General features: G+C 34.2%; 1 protein-coding gene across 5 annotated transcripts in view; it reads right to left on the bottom strand.

Moving 5' to 3' along the window:
- Positions 1-3,609: 3,609 nt before the first annotated feature.
- LOC148939966 (inositol hexakisphosphate and diphosphoinositol-pentakisphosphate kinase-like) overlaps positions 3,610-18,117 on the bottom strand; it is a 221,663-nt gene continuing 207,155 nt past the window's right edge. For 4 of the 5 annotated variants that reach the window (XM_089106213.1, XM_089106209.1, XM_089106210.1 and 1 more), the window contains 5 exons: positions 17,323-17,531; positions 14,668-14,715; positions 12,111-12,296; positions 5,502-5,687; positions 3,610-3,863 (listed from right to left, as the gene is read on the bottom strand). In XM_089106213.1, the coding sequence (XP_088962339.1) occupies positions 3,700-3,863; positions 5,502-5,687; positions 12,111-12,296; positions 14,668-14,715; positions 17,323-17,531 (793 nt within the window). In that variant the 3' untranslated portion in view covers positions 3,610-3,699. The remainder of the gene's footprint in view (positions 3,864-5,501; positions 5,688-12,110; positions 12,297-14,667; positions 14,716-17,322; positions 17,532-18,117) is intronic. The other variant, XM_089106211.1, reaches the window with a different exon arrangement.

Genomic DNA, 18,117 nt, shown 5'->3' with positions numbered 1-18,117 from the left:
CCGAAAAACAATAGTTTAAATATTGTGAACGCAATGACAAAACAACACTTTGCGATCCAATTCTCTACTGACTGATACTCGTTTCACTAGTTTCCTTTAGTATTTATCTTGCGTGTTTATTAGCTATTTGACTATTACCGATTATATACGCCTTATTATTCCCATAAGAACCTCATCCCCCACCCCTTCTGATTGGTTTGACGTAATATCAGGTTATATACAAAAGTTGCTCTTTTTATATGGGATTATGAACAGCTGGTATTGACAAAATATATGAAACTGTAAAAATAAGCTATTTTTGGGTTAAATCTAAGCATTGAGGTGGGTTAGTTGAGCCGGAATTTTTAATTTTATGCTAAATTTTTTCCAAATATCGTTGTCAATTTTTGTATATTATCCCACCCTCCCCATCGGTTGTCCCATATATAACTATAAACATATTTCATTGTTGTGTCGAATCTTCAAATGACATTTCTTCTCGTTACTTTCTTCCGTGTTTTTTCATCTTGTAAAGTAAAAATGTTATTGGTAAATTTTTTTTAAATATGTTCCTAGGGCTATATCCCGGACCATCAGGGGGGGGGGATGTATTTTAAGAAAAGAGACCATGATATCTGGAAATAGTACAAAATAAATAATTTAATAGTACTGCTTGTGTGTTTAGCATGTTTTCTTCAGAAAAGGACAATCACTAAATATTTGGCTTTAGAAAACGACAACTAGACTAATGCCCATTTTTATGAAGAAGATAACAGTCTTGTATCTGTATAGGGTAGGCTTACAGTTTACCTAAAAACTGATTCATAGGGACCACGCAAGCTAGACTGGGACCCCAACCCCCTGAAAACGTAAATTTCTCGGCATTTCTTTATTAAGTTATAGGTTTTTTACTATCCCCTTAATTTTCTTAATTAAATCATTTCCGGTTCATTTTTATTAACTCACTGATCTTTTTGTTCCATCTTCCTTTTATTTCTTTGTCACACAATTTTTTTTTAATTTGTGATTTTTCAACCACTTTCGAATGTTCAGTTACTTCCCACTTTTATCAGTATAGCACAACGGTAAGAGCACATCCCGAGGCTATGTTAACTTAGATTGTAAACTTAGATAAGACATTGTATTTTTTTAAAATTGGAAAATTAAAATTTGAAAATATTAAATATAAGTGAAAATTCGGGGCAAAAAATCGATTTGTTTTTGCATATTCGGGGCAAAAAACCGTTTCGTTTTTTGCATTATGCAAAATAACTGTTGTTTTGTATAGGACCTGAAGACAACAATTAAAATATTTTTTTTTCGATAAAATAAAAACAAAAAAAAAACTCTGTCACTCGGAATTGCATAAATCTTCATGTTGGAACGATGCAAATTTGAAGCTAGAGGAGGTGAGACTGAGACCGAGCAAATATAAAATATTAGATGGGAAGGGAGAGATTAAAATGATTTTTTGGGTCCTTTTAAGAAGCGGATTTATTAAGATTGTTTTTATTGAAATTTAACAATAAAAAAAATCTAGTTGGTTTTCTTTTTTTCTTCAAAACTCTAAAGTGTCCTGTGTTTATTGATTTGCCTTTTATTTTGTGAGTAGTACTCATCAACTTTTGATTTAAAGCGCCAATAATGACAATTAAAACAACAACAAGATAAGCAAAATAGTAGCTTGGGTTTTATACACGCATCAGGGGGGGGGGGGGGTTCTTTCTGTTGTGCAGGTAAACTGAAAGCAGCACTTGCAGTTGAATAAATAAGAATTTCCTGAAGGTAAAGAAGCCTGAATTGTTATTATTGTATATTATTTAGGCACCTTTTAAAAGTTGGAGGGAAGATTTTTAATGAGATTACGTAGAAATATATTTTTCAAATTATACAGGCAACAAATATCCCCTCTCCGCTCTAAGTACCGCTCCTTATAGCAAAATTAAGGCACCCTGCCTTAAAAAGAGACTTTCCTATCAAAAGTTACGAAAAAGTTACGTTTTTAAGAGTTGGACGTTACGAAATTTTTTAGTCTGGTGGCAACCCTGGTTGTAACCTTCCAGAGGCAAGGCATGTTCTTATTGTTTAAAGATTTTTGGATTCTAGTGTAAGCTAGTGAGAGGGATGAACTCACTGGGATTTGAGCAAGGGAAAGAGAATATGGGATAGGGTAGGGTAAATAGTCTGCTATCAATGGTAGTTATTTATGTACCTTCTACATGATGTTAATTTCTCAAAATAGCAAGACATGATGATAAGTATAAACTATCATTAAATTCTAGAAGGAGAAGGTAAAGCCCTTGCCCCTCCCCCGGCGTGTTTTTTTTGTGGAAGAGAGACTTACCTGATCAAAAATAAAAAATATATATATGAAAAAACTACTCGAAAACCTCAGCAAGTGAAAAAACTCGCGAGATCTGGAGGGATATGTTTTCGCACCCGTCATTACTTTTTATAGCTGACGTTTTAATCTTCTAGAAAAAGTGACTGATCAGAAAACTGCCAAAATGAAGAGTTCTTTAACATTTATAGCTTGTATGTTTAAATGTACATATTCTATACATTTTGCTATTTATCCAACTATAAAGATAAACACACTCGATTATTACTTTTTGTTCAAGCCGGATGTACAGGCGTATTCCTTTTCATGCTGGTATGCAAACAAAAAGTCAGTTTTTGAGCAAGAGACCCCCATATCAGTAGCCACATAACTACTGAGTGTCTTTAAATATACATCTCGGGTATTGGTCTAGAAGACTTGGACGCAAAGAGAGACAACAGAGACCTGAAAGTATGGCAAAACAAAGAAAAGGCAAAGCATAAGTTTTTGCCCCTCATTTTTTTTTGTAGTTTTGGGCGCATTTTCTAGCATAGGTATTAAAAAAAAAGTTATAGCCAACAAGACAGGCTTTAGCAAAAAGAAGCAGCTGCCACTCTCATCAATTGGAGTTATGGAAAGAACACAATGAACGATTTTCAGCGGCTCAAATTCAGAGCGATAGCACAGAAAGTTGAATTAGCAGCGATTGGTGGGACTCGGTTTAATCTTTTCTGAAACGATAGAAATTCAGCGATTGACAATGATCTAGCTTTACAAATTTTAGCTTTATCCAAGAGAGTCAATTAGAAAGGGGAGGGTTCGGAGGGGTGGAGCTAATTGGCCCCTCCCTAAATTTGGAAAATATCTTTTTTGACATTTTTTTTGAAAAGTAAAAATAATACCAAAATTTTCCCTTCTTCGATTTTGAAAAACTACTTTTTTATACATTCATTTTTTTTTAATTAAGAAAAATCATTGCCTCCCCTTACAACATTTTCATGAATTGTAGCCACTAGGTTTATCAAAAGTCAAAATATTCAAACATCAGGAATTCGAAGTGAATTTCCAAGAGCTAACACGGAACCCAGAATAGCAAACAAATTTATTCATCATTATTATTTCTAATGTTATTCGAAATTTCTATTTGTTAATACAGTAAGTAAACAATTCAATTCCTAGGAGGAAAAAAAAATCGTCACTAAATGGTTCATTGCAGGGGCTACTTTCTCTGTATATCATCAGCATACAAGGCGCATTTCGTGCTAGAAGCAGTTTATAGTGAAACAATAGATACGAGTAAAACAACTATACTGGTTTAAAGAATATTGTATTATAAACGCAGTGAATTTTTAAAGATATACAGGGTAGACATTAAGAAAGACTAGAAAGAAAAGGGACAATCAAAAGGGTTTAAGATCCTTATTCACAGTTTGGGCTGTACCACGGTCTTCTGAGGGTGTATCTAAAAGCCCACCAACTTTGGCAAAAAATTCATGATTTGTGCTGTTGGGTGAGCTTTGACCACTGCTGGAGACAGTAGATGATGGGCCCTTCAAATCAAGACCTGTAAATAAAGTTAAAGAACACAAGTCAGATATTATCAACTTTGCGTAATTTTCATTTCATACAGACAAAATCGTACTAGGTGTGCAAACTGGGTGGAAGGGTAATTAACCCTCTCTCCCCAAGATTAAAAAAAAACATTTTCTTTCGTGGTGGCGCAGTGGGTTCGACCTCAGCATGGTAATACGGGACCCAGAGATCGAACCCAGCTGTAGCAAAAAACTACAGGACCTACGCAGGGACCTCAGTAGTCAAGAAATGTCGTTAATCCGATACAATATAATACCATTAAAATAATATGAAAAGAATTCTTGTCCTCATCCTACATTTCCTTGAATTTACACTCCAGACTTGTTCTACTCATTTTACAATTGCTAATTAAAACTAGAAGTTTATGAATTTCATAGAAAACTTCTAAATTTTCTTGGGGTTCATCCCTTTCTAATCGAGCTGAATCATGGTGGCGGTCAATAATATCTCAGGAGCCAATAATATCAAACATTCCTAACCCTCAAATATCGAAACCAAATCTTAATGTCAATAAAAAAAAATATTTGGAGGTAAATAACCTCAAATAACGAAATTATTTCATTCCAGAGATTAAACAAAGAAATATCATTTAACAGGATTTCCCAAACACGAATTCCAACTCAACCAAAAAGATTTTAGTGGGAACATCTATTTTAAATATTCCAATTAAGGCGGATGTTTTTCTTTTTAATAAGATTAGATCAGAATCCACAACCTCCTGGAAATCAGCAATATTTCTTGACCAAAAATGATGCCATTGACTTCAACAAAGCGGGGAATTCAGTATGGTTCTTCTATCCATGTACGATGCAAATTTACTTCATTCATGTCCAAAACAGAGAAAAGAGTAAGGCTTTGACGCTATGCAATACAACGTATTGTGGTTCAGCCATGTCTTTTAGTTTGATCCTTGCTGGAAAAGTTTTAAAACACCCCTGAAAACATGACAAATTCCACTTCCAGGCAAATATGTTTTAATTTTCTCAAGGGGGATGGGACCTTCAGACTCATATCGGGGTAAAGGGAGGCGGTATTGCCCCTTTTATGCGTACATTTATGCTCGCTATTATCGATAATTATATCTTAAAAGTTCATTTTGATAATAGTAAAATACATTTATAATCTGAGATTAAAATAATCAGATTTAAGGATTCCATCACATCGATTATTTGAAACTTTGTAGTACCTTCTGAAAATAGTAACTGACAGATGCCCAGCAATCACCTCACCTCTTTCTAATTTTGACATATTTTTAAAAAAACAGAAACTCTCAACTCTTCCTCATAAACTAGACTTTTTTTCAAGCTTTTTGGTATGTTTAACCGGTTAATGTTGTCACATATGGATCTCTGTATTTTGACGTCAGTGGGTCACTAAACTCTTCGAAGACGAGGTTGTATAGATTCAAAAACCATTCCTGGTTAGGCGATAGCTTAAGAGTTCCATCCTTTACTACTATAGATATAGGTTTACTATATAGGTATAGGACGGTATATGCACAAGTATAGGACGGCATATTTGGATAAAATTTGTAACTGCATCGCAATTACAAATTTCTGATTGACACAGTGAATCATTGTGTATACATTGACTTATTAATTTCACTTACTTGATGTTGGCGACTGCAAACCAAGAGATGGTGGATGTGATTCCAAAAGCTTAGGGGAACCAGAACGTGGTGGTGTTGACAATGGAGTGCGAAACGGAGCTGAAGTCAAAAGATCGAGAAAATCATCTAGCTGCTTCAAAGAAAGGGAGTTGTGCAGAGTCTCTAAGGCACGTATGGGTGGAACACCTATTGACAAAAATGTTTTACTAAAAACATGCAATAAAGAAGAAGAAGGAAAAAAACACCAATTTGTTTAAAACCAAAAAATAAGATACCGAAAGAAAAAAGAGAGAAAAACATTAAATTCTTTCAAAGAACCAGAAAAATTGCTTCCAGGAAGATAGAGTTGCCAGCAGCTGTTTATTATTTCTAATTTAAATTACATGAATTATGAGACCCATAGCATAAATATGAACTTCCACAAATGAGAACTTCCTAGGAAGGTGTAAAAAGGGAGGCTTTAAATAGATTGGAACGGAAGAGGAGCTTGCGTAGCTGTGTTGACCTCAGGCAGCTTGGTGCTGCAGTGAGTTTTTAGTTTTTAGTAGTAGTAGTAGCATAGCACAAATACAAGGAATAACCCTAGAAACAATGCATATTCAAGCTATTGTCGATGAACCGGCTATACAGGATGGGATAAAAGTTGCCTTTCTCTGTTCCCTCTTAAAAATAAAAATAAAAAAAAATCAGCCGCTGGCGAAGGAATTTTTATTTTAAATATACAATGGCCTTGGGAGGGATGGGAGTAAAATACTTCGTCAGGCAAACAAATCTTTCTGACAGGGAGAGTTAAAAAGGACTTTCACCAGGTTATGGGTGGGGAGGTACAAAGAACTAAGACCGACATTTCTACAGCTTAACAAAGTTCGTTAAAATACGCAAATTACATGGAAATTATGCCAAATGACAACGTAAATTATAAATCTACCTAATTATAATTATATACGCCACTGTCATTATAATGCTGCATAAAAAACAATAGACGAGCAACAGAAGAATTGTTGGATCTGGAATTGCTTTATGCCCATCTTACACTTTTCATCAACCCCACAGTTATCTTCCCAAGGCCTTAAGATGTACTTCTTTTTTTGGTTTCTGATCAGTCGAATTGTCATATATACAAAACTCAAATATTTTTAAATTCGACTCACTCCATCTTTACGATCAGATTTTAATACCATAGCAGTGTGCCAAACTGCATTAAAATCCTGCTTGAATCGACTCCTTTCAATCAAATTTTTAGTCTCCTTTAGTTTTATTTTTTCTTCTTGGGTTTTACCATACTGTGGTCCTTTTGTTATTATCTTCAGCATATGCTATTATTTTTGGGGTAGGTATCTCCAGGAGCGGTCTGGGAGACGTTTAGTGAGTGATTACGTCATGTTATGCCAGGGGCGGATCCAGGATTTTTTTTTTAGGATGGGGGCAAAATAGGTTGATCCGATAAACTTGCGTTAGGAGTAAGTTTAATTAACGCAAACTTGCGTTAATTAAGTAAATTACACTACTTTAGACTATGTTATCGGGAGGGGGTGCGTACCCCCCTCGCCCCCCTGGATCCGCCACTGTATTATACTCAGAATACTCAGAATAAAATCAGAATTAACGAGGAAAACAAAATGACCAATCAAGTCATCATTGGACACTTCAACCAGAAATCCCTACATGTTAGATATTAAAATTTGCAAAGAAACAATAATTAATTATATCTAACGTTAATAAAAAAAAAAATCCATAAAAGGAGTTATTCAACGAGGATTAATGAGCTACATTAAACCACAGATAACCAGAAATAAAATCAATAAATTTTTCAAGCGTAAAACTACCATAAATCACTATCAATAAATAAATGAAACCCAAAACGGACAGAAATTACAATAAAATAACCAAGTCAAACTCAAAACCAGCAGAAACTATCACAAAGAGGAGTCGAGCTAACGCCCCCCCCCCCCACCCTAACGACTAAAGACTAGAACGTAATAGGCACGTTACTGAAAACAATATGTATTTTGAGCTATGTGTTCTCACTTCTCACTACATCAAAAGAAGAATAAAGATTGTAACCATAACCAAGAACTAAAAAAACAAATAAATATGAATTAACAATACATACTGATATTCATTCCTGAAAGTATTAATAATTTCGTATTCATTAAAGTTATAAAAGAGAAAACGTTTAAAATATATTTTGTTTTCAGTAAAGTACAAATTATATTCTGGTGTTTAGGTGGCAAGAATTTAAGTTCCTTTTGGGCTTCGTTTGTTTACTGATAGGGATTTTCGATAGTTTTAGGCTTTAAAAATCTTTCGACTTTATTTATGCTCATCTTTGAATTGATTTCGCTCTTTACTTTTCTTGGAACAAATTCTTTCATGGAAAAAGCTTCGAAAATTAATTTTTGTTCGGTTTAATTGATATAGTCTTTTTCATTGGTTAAGAAAAGAATATTTCAAATGTTTTCGGTTCTTCTCAATAAGAATCCCGATTTTTGTTTACTATGTATACGTTGAACAAAGTTTTGCAACAATTTTTAATAATTTGGTTTTACTTCCTCCTCAACTTTCACTGAAAGTATTAAGTCGATACCCTATTCCATTCCTAAGATGTTGCATAAGTGCGATTTTGATAACCTGGACGTACTCAAACTCTTTTGATTGAGTTCAGCAGTAGTAGTAGTATCAGTAACAGTCACTGTGTAGAGTATTCGCATTCACAGTCACAAGTAGTTGCAGTCGCATTTGTAAGCAGCCGCAAAAGCAAGTAGTTGTTGCAATCAAAGGCGCATGTTGTCGCAATTGCATATCCAAACAGTGACAGTCACAGTCACAAATAGTTGGAGTCGTAGTTGCAATTAGCGTAGTCGCAAGTAGTCACAAACTTAAACAGTCAAAGTCTTAAATAGTCGTAGTATCAGCAGCAGTAGTAGTAGTATAAATATTATTTATAGTTGTCCTGAAAGGCTCAATTTAATACCCTTAGTCGGTTCTAAGATATTGCTGATATTGCAATTTAAGATATTCTAAGTCGGTTCTAAGATATTGCTTTTGACATCATACATGCATATAGTGCTTTTTGATTTTGTTCAACATACGCCCCAACAGTCCCTGAAAGTTTAACCTTCATACCCTTGGCCAGTCCAGAGATATTGCAGGTACACCCTACTAACACCCACACATAGTTAAACATTCCCCTCAGCATGCGCTGCAAGTTTCAACTTGACACCTTTATCCGTTCCTATGATATAGCAAATACACACTTATGACAAACGTGGATGGACATAGTCTCCAGTAAAATGCTCTGAAAATTCCAACGTAACAACACTAGCTGTTCGTGAAATTTTGCAGATACGCCTTTAGACAATCTGGATACATATAGTACCTGTTGATTTGGTTTTACACCCTTCTCATCTTTTCCTGAAAAATAAAACTTAATACCCTCTTCTATTCATAAAGACATTGTATCTATGCCATTTTTACAGCCTGGATGCACTTAAACCCTTTAGAGCTAGTTTACTAATAGCAGAAGCAGCATTAGTACCGTAATAGAAGTGGCCCTGAAAGTTTCAACTTGATAACCTCAGCCGTTCCTGTGATATTGCCGATATGCACAACCAGCAGAGGGTCTTTTGATTTAGTCTTATAGCAATATAAGGTTTCCCCGAAAGTTTCTACTTTATAACTTATTCTAGTCTCAAGATATCCCGCCTTTATCATTTTGACAACCTGGACGCACTTAAAATATTTTGAATTAGTTCGATAGTAGCAGCATTAGTAGTAGAAGTAGCATCAAAAGTGATATTAATATTAGTAGCCCTGAAAGATTCAGCTTAATACCCTAGGGCTTTGCAGGGGAATTGCAGATACATCCTTTGATAACCCGCATATACATATTGTGTTTTAATTTAGTTCAAGAAAAAATTCACATTCTCTGAAAGTTTTACCTGAATACCCTTGGCAATTGCTATAGTAGCAGTCGTAGTAGTAGGAGCCATGGGAGTAGAAGTAGTGATAGCGGTCGTAGTATTAGTAGTATCCCCATAGTCTTGTGTTAAAATAAAAGTTCAAAATAGGGATAAAATCGTTTTTAATAGACAGTGTATGGAAAATTCACAAAAATACCAGATATTACGGTCACATATACAGTGACCGTCATCAGTAGTAAAACTAAACTAAAACAATTTAAAATAAAAGTTTATATACGAAATAAAGTAAAACTACATATTGTTTAAATATCAAGTTCTTTTCAAAGCAAAGGCGGAAGCGAGCCTCTTTGACCTTCTTGGATTTGGTTCATTAGCGTTCAATGATATAACATTTGGACAAAGGTCAACTACATGGGGTGAATTGAACTTTATTCCATCAGAATTTGATAAATTATCATAGATCGAGTTCAGCCCAAATTCAGCTGTATCCTGATTCAAATCAATATTCTCGAATGAGATTTTTTTCTTCTCAAAAGTTTCCCGAAAAATTTGCTGTAAGACCCGGTCCTTAGAAATCAAATAGAAATTCTTGAACGAAATAAAATGGTCTGTACAATTAAAAATATGTTCTGAAAGGGCTGAAGTAAGATCTTCAGACTTAGAATCTTGCATTAAAGCTGAAGAAATAGAATCTTTATGTTGTAATAATCTCATTTCCAAACTCTGGTTAATACGTCCCACATATGAGATTCCGCAAGTACATGGAATCTGATAAACCCCACTTTGTTGCCCCAATAAAGTTAGATCCTTCCCAGAATTTAGAAAACTACCCAAAGTATTATTACTCTTTAAAGCTACCCGATTAGTAATAATACTTTGGGTAGTTTTCTAAATTCTGGGAAGGATCTAACTTCATTGGGGCAACAAAGTGGGGTTTATCTGATTCCATGTACTTGCGGAAGCTCATATGTGGGACGTATTAACCAGAGTTTGGAAATGAGATTATTACAACATAAAGTTTCTATTTCTTCGGCTTTAAAACAAGATTCGAAGTATGAACATTTTGCATCAGCCCTTTCAGAACATATTTTCAATTTTCCAGACCATTTTATTCTGTTCGAGAATGTCTCTTTGATTTCTAGGGATCTGGGTTTAAAGCAAAATTTTCGTGAAACTCTTGAAATAAAGAAAATGTTATTCAAGAATATTGCTTTGAATGGGGATACAGGTGAATATGGGCTGAACTCTATCTGTGATAATTTATTAAAATCTGACATAGTAAAGTTCAATTCACCAAATGTAGTTGACCTTTGTCCAAATTTTATATCATTGAACGCTAATGAACCGAATCCAAGAAAGTCAAAGAGGCTAGCGTCCGTCTTCGATTTGAAAAGAATTAGTGATTTACAAAATATTTAGTTTTATTGATTTCGTATATAAGGCTTTGTTTTAATTTATTTTAGTTTAGTTTTACCAGAGACGATATTCACTGCATATGTGACCGTAAGATCTGTTATTTTTCTGAATTTTCTATACACTGTCTATTAAAAAGGATTTTATCCCTATTTTGAACTTTTATTTTATCGTCATGGAAAGGCAGTGTGGTCTCCGAAATTATCTTAGTCTTGTGCTGTTTAGTTCCACGGTCCCCTCAACATACCCTGATAGTTTCAACGTCATAGTCTAAGCCGTTCCTAAGACATTGGTGATACACCCTTTTGAAAACCTGCTTGCAAATGGTGTGTTCTGATTTAGTTCAACATTCCCCTAACATTTCCTGAAAGTTAAAATTTAATACCTGTAGCCTTAGTAGCAGTCGCAGTAAAAGTAGTAGTTGTAGTAGTAGCGATGATAGTAACAGTAGTAGTAGCAGCGTGTACATATTGCCTTTTCGTCAATTGATCATTCTCCTCACCATTCCCTGAATATTTAGTTCCAACTTAATATCCTAAGCCGTTCCCGAGATACACTCTTTGGACAACCTACATGTGCATACTTTGTTTTGATTTAGTTTAACACTCCCGTAAAAATTCCCAGAAAGCTTTACCTTAATACCCTTAGCCGTTTTGGAGACCAAGGGTTAAACATACCCCCTCTCCCAATAACAAATACTACAGGTGAGCAATGGGCGAATTGCATATCTTACAGCCCTCGCCCCAAGGGTTGGGGTGCGGGGCTCACTCCCAGAGGCATAGAGGCCCGAGGATCGCTGTTTCAGATAAACGTTATAAACCATCTAGCTATGTAACAACCATTCTAAGCTTGGCCCCTTATTCTTTAAAGAGAAAATACAACCCCGGCAAGTAAGCCCTACCCGTGACTACATTTATTCTATACACCACTACCAAACGCTTATTAAAACTTACCTTCGTGCTTAATTAGACACTTCGCATTTTACAGTCAAATATATAATATAAGAATAACAATAGCATACAAGAATAATGATAACACAAAGTAAACATAATAACAATATATAAGAATAAATAAGTACATAAGCAAATATATCCTATGCGTCAAAGAGAGAATGCAACCCCCACAAATAATAACTACCCCCCCTCCCATGGCCAATAAAGCTCCCATCATAGCTGGATATGGTTTTACAGAAACCCCTAACAGTTAATTCAGGGTATTGAGATTTCATTAAATAATGAATTGAAACATTTATTCAAAACAATGAGAGCCCTACCTTTTGGAAGAGTGTTTGGTCCCAAGGTAGTGGACAAATCAGGAGCGCTGGATGATCCACTGATGACAGCAGTGCTGAATAAACTGCTGCTAAGAGGAACAAAATTCCGTGTTGAATGATCTGATGCATGCCAGGTAAATCCACTAACATGACCAGCAATTGAATGCCTATGACGGCGAACCATTTCTGGAAAAAAAAATCTTTAATATTACACTACATTTTTTGAGTGTTTATTAAGAAAAAAGAAGAAAGTTATTAAGAAAAAAGAAAACAAAAAGAAAAAAAGGTCTTTTTTCAAATGAAAGTACGGAGCAACATTAAAACATGGAACCAACCGAGGCTATTCTGTCTACGAGTGAGACTACCCCCTCCTCGATCCCCTGCTCTTTAAACTGAAGTTTGATTTTTGTCCATATTGTTTAAGAATGACTGCTCTAACACAAACACCGTTTCATTAAAACAAGATGCTCATTTATGAAGCACAATAAAACTTTCCCGTAAAGAGTGGGGGCTAGCATGGGGTAGCCCCCTCATTTACGGAATGATTTCCGTTCGTTTTAAGTTTTAATATTGCTCCTTACTTTCAGTCGATTTTTTTCTTTATTCCTAATCGTTTTTCAAATCTTACCTAGGCCTAAAAAAGATGTGTTAAATTGTTTATATTGATAATCGTAAATCAATTGGTTGCGCCCAAGATTGGTAGCATAACAATTTCTCTGGGACCTAATTTCTTATCCGTAGTAACAAGTGACTGAAGCAGTCAAGCGCAGCTGAAAAAAAAAAAAAAAAAAAAAAAAAAAACGGCGGAAGTTTACCAAGGCAGCCAAAAATTAGGTGAATAAAAAAAGAAGATGATATGCAACGATTTTTACAACAGTTTAATTTACATTCTCTCACCTCAAGTCAATCTATTGCGACTGTTTTTTTTCACGTCTCGTACTAAAAACCCTCTTTACTGGCAGTTCGCACGTCAAAGTGTATATGAGGCACTACAGATTCAATTTATGCAATCAATAACGCAGTTGATTTTATTTGTCAGCTGTTTAATAATAGGTTAGTAAAGCAAATAAGACACAAGACAAATGAGCTACAGTAATCCGACTATAAAAAAAGAAATGGTAACAGTTTGAAACTTTTTTGGTACTCGTGCATTATATCCTACACACGAAAGAAGTCAAGTTTGGTTAATGCTAATGAAATAATATAGGATGAAAATCTAATAGTTTAGAAACAAATTTGGGCTATATATTTGTACATTAAAGGGGGGTGGGGAGTAAAGCATAGCATACATTAAATACGTAACCTAGCCTAGGTACCTCCCCCCCCCTAAACCCCCAAAAACAATGGTTTAAATATTGTAAACGGAATAAGAAACCACGCTTTGCGATCCATTTATCCATTGCAAATACCCGTTTGATTGGTTTCCTGTAGTATTTCCTTATACAGTCTATAGCGTTGTGTAGGATATAATGCACAAGTAACACTTTTTTGTTATTATTCAGGTTTTTCAATTTTACTATTTTTTCTCTTTGCTGTTATGTATCTGGTTATATTTCAGGTTAAAATTCTTTATTTCCTTTTGTACCCGAGAAAACCCCAAATCCCACTTTTATGTTTCGTAACAGGACAACCTACGCGTTTTCACTTTATCATCTAAGAATATTTTCCTCTTTATCCAACATCAGTTGATCTTAGAAAGGGTAGAATTGCAATATGATCTCCCGGTTTTCCATACCTAATTTCAACATCTTTTGAATAAACTATATAAGAACAGGGAGTTTTCTCACAGTAAAAAACAACATAAAAACTTGCAATGGGTAGACGTGTTTTCGTGTTAAATGGAATCAACTCCAAGGCCCTCATTGTAACCATAAGGCCCAGGCGCTTAGAAGACCTCTAAAATTTGTTTCCAACATAGGCAACAACATTAATTTTGTTTCTTCTCAGGTATCAGAGGATTTCTACGCGAAGAGGGAGGGGGATTTTCCCCCATAGTCCCTTTGAGGGTATATAATTTTGAGCTTATTTTATTTGAATTTCGTTTCACGTGAAGAGAAAAGATACTAGACTTTTCAGGTAAATTAGCAACTTGTATTTCAGAAGCTCAAAGCCTAATGACAACACTGACCTTCTGAAACTTTTGTGCAGTTAATCCCAGCTATTTATAAATTTTGTCATCTTAAAACAATCCATGAAAGAATTCGTTCACAATTTAAAATTAATTAAATTCAATTGCGGGACCACAAAGAAAAAACTTGCCATTCTAAAATCAAGTATAAACAAAGTTAACGGTTTAAAGCCACATTAGTTCGAAGAAATATATGAAACTGATGAACTTGCTTTCAAATGTAAAATCGCTAGAAATGCACTAATAACTGAAATTTTTCAATACTTTCAAAGGCTCCACTCCACAATGGGAAATGAAGAAAAATAATAAAGTAAAAAGAAGTAAGTAAAGCCAGTGTTAATAAAGGGTAAAAAAGCTGTCCGAACTGCAAGAAAAAATAGTCCACCACCAAACCCAAACATTAGGCTATGAAACTTGTCTCTGACTCACCATCATCATCTAAGGCTCTCACCATGGGAGCTCCTTTGGAAAAGCGTGCTAGTAAAAGAGCATATTAGTAACATGACAACAAAAGGACAAAAGATAGAAAAATAACCAACTCACAAATGGATTAGAGGTTGAAGTCCGGATAACCCCTTGGATATATACTTTGTATAGAATTCATAGGCCGAAACATAGAATTAATTAGCAAAGAAAACAGATGAAAAAACAAATCAAGACGTATAGCTCCCAAAATATCACATTTTTCGTTTCGCAATGTGCCTATGAAATCGATCAAAATAAAAATATAGAAAACCGGGTATAATATTTCCTATAAGACAGTGGAAAATATTTAATAATAATAGAGGTTCAAATATTTTGGCTTCTTGTCTGGAAGCCTTTGTCAACGGGAATTTAACAATAACCAAAAAAACGGAATTAAACAAAACCTAACATAGAAAAAAATAGAACAAAAACACAAACTCACATCTTAATAATGTCCAACATGATAATGCTAACCATACAATAGCAACACATCAACCAAAAGTAGGACTAATTAGACTGTCCCTCTGGTACATCCCAATGGAATAAAGTGATGGCAGGGATACAATTGGTTGTTGGTTTGATAATAAAATCTGGCAAAATGAAATAGTCTATATGTAAAAGGCTTTTTTTGTTATTTTCCACTATCTTACTTGAAATATAATGCTTGCTTTCCTATATTTTCAATCATGGATAGGCAGCGTAGTCTAAAAAATTATTTGCAATGTGCTTAAAACTCAAGGAATAACCATAGTTTAAATTCCTATGGGAATAAATTCCAAAACCTCAAATGATCTTAACATTTCAAGGGGACGGGGGGTGCGGGGGGGGCAGATGTCAGAGATCTCCCCCCTGTTTTTGTGAAAAAGAAAGGTTTTTCCTTAGTCGATTCTCAAGACAAAACGAAATAAATTCCACTAGCATGAAGTTTCTAATAATACGACTTTTTTCATGTTTCTCGAACCAACATATAGTTAGGTAAGTGTAATTATGTGCCGCTTTTACCTACGCGCATTTATTAGCATTAAAGAGTTTTTTTTTACTATTATGAAATCATCTAAAAGGAAATTATCTTGTTAATTGTTCTATCATACCTCAAAGAAAGGCAATTCTCAATTCTTCTGTAGGTTTTCCAAATAAACAATTTCCATAAAAGTAACTTTTTTACAATTTGCTTACTCACAAGCAAAACTAATTAACTCCAATTTTAAATTTGAAAAATTTTACCCCTTATACACTTGCTTCACCCTTTAAGTTAATAAATTAAAAATAAAATGGTACAAAGGCGTAAGTGGGTTTTTCATTACACAGAGTAAATGTCATTTTTGCTCTCTCTTCATTAAATAAATGGTCTATATTACCTAAATGACTAGCCAGCAGGCGCTACACCCAGAGACACGTTACTTTCTCTCAAGGACCGGCTTGGGTTTTCTGTCTTATAAATCATGTCAAAGAAATTGTGACATACGATCATAGACGTTTCTTTCTTAATATATTTGGTATTTGTCTGTTGACGGAGCTCTTCACTAACCATAAAAATTAAGTTCAACATCTCGTTGAATTTTTTTCCAAAATTGCAACTTAATACCCATAGCTGTTTCTGATATATTGCATACAAATACTTTTGACAACCTGGATGCGCATTGTATCTCTTGATTTAGTTCATCATTCTTTCCAAAATCCCTGACATCCCCCGCAACATTCACTGAGAATTTCAACTTAATAAATATGGAAGTTTGTGACACATTACAGATACGCAACTTTGGCAACCTGGATGCACATAATTCCTTTTGATTTAGTTCAACACACGCTCGAAATTCCCCAAAGGCTTCAACTGATTACCCTTAGCCATTTCTATGATATTGCAGATACACCCTTTGGACAACCTGAATACAATAGTTATTTATGATTTTGTTAACACTCCCCAAAAGTTTCAACAAAATAAAATAAGCAGTTCCTGAAATTTAGCAAATACACTCATTTGACAACTTGAGGGCACATAGTGTCTTAGAATTTCGTTCAAAATCGCCGAGAGCATTCCTTGGAAGTTTTTATTTAATACCCTTAGCCGTTCCTAAGATTTTGAAGATACTACCATTTGGCAACCTGGATCACATAGTGTCTTTTGATTATGTAAACATCCACTATAAAGATTCCCCGAAAATTTAATCTTAATACCATTAGCCGCTCTAAGAAGTCTCAACTTTATACACTTAGCTATCTCTGAAATATACTGAAGATATTTTTTTGTCTTCCTAAAATAAATTGTTCTTAGATTAGTTTCGTTTTCAGCAGCGTTAAGATGCTTGTTCGACTGGTAATGATAACAAAAGTTGACAAAATTCAAAGAAAAGTTTTCGCTGGTTTGCTTTTGGCCGGGTGGAAAACTGTTCAAACTTGTCCAATGGCAATTTTTGATCGTTGTATTAATGACTACCTTTACAGATTTTTTGTCCCTTCTAAATCCTTATTTTTACAGAATTGAATAGCCTTCGAAGGCATAAATTAAAATTTAACGATGTAGTTTGTAAATAAAACATTAAAAACATAAAAAAGTGTTAAAATTTACATCTGAAAAGATCATATGGATCCAAGAAAGCTTAGAAGTAAAAAATAAGATACCTTTAGGTAATTTGATTTCATTGGATTGCAGAGATGTACTTTTAATAGCAGGATCCTCGAATGAGACTGACCGAGAAGGTGAAGTGCTCTGCCTATCTAAACTTCTTGGGCGGCTGCGGCTACCGCCAGATGTGGCATTTGATCGTGAATCATGTTTCACCTGTTGACAAACAATGGGATCTCGTGATCTTCCAGCCGTTGGAGATACCCTAAATCACAGAGATTAGACCGTGAAACAAAGCTCAATTTGCACTCTCACCTCTTTTTTCTTTCTTTCTTTCTCTTTCTCTCTCTCTCTCTCTCTCTCTCTTTATATATATATATATATATATATATATATATATATATATATATATATATATATATATATATATATATATATATATATATATATATATATATATATATATATATATATATATATATATATATATATATATATATATATATATATATATATATATATATATATATATATATATATATATATATATTACGGTGAAAGACCGAAATCTGGTAAATGTCGACATTCGCTGGCGAATGTCCGAAATTCACTTATCTCTTCTTGGATTCAGTCAGCTTTGTCAGTCTTATATGCAAGGTTTGATGGTATAAGTTACAGTTAGGTTAGCTTAAATAACGTTACAAATCTCAGAAATGGGTTAAAAGCCTAACCTGAACCAACCCAACCTAACCTGTCACCATTAAACCTTGCACAGATTGACTTAATATATATATATATATATATATATATATATATATATATATATATATATATATATATATATATATATA

The sequence above is a fragment of the Artemia sp. Qi Xiang Cuo genome, chromosome 20 (assembly GCF_049724085.1).
Source record: "Artemia sp. Qi Xiang Cuo chromosome 20, ASM4972408v1, whole genome shotgun sequence".
Classification (NCBI taxonomy): domain Eukaryota; kingdom Metazoa; phylum Arthropoda; class Branchiopoda; order Anostraca; family Artemiidae; genus Artemia; species Artemia sp. Qi Xiang Cuo.
The sequence above is the reverse complement of the archived record's forward strand: the minus strand, read 5'-3'. Positions and strand labels throughout refer to the sequence as shown.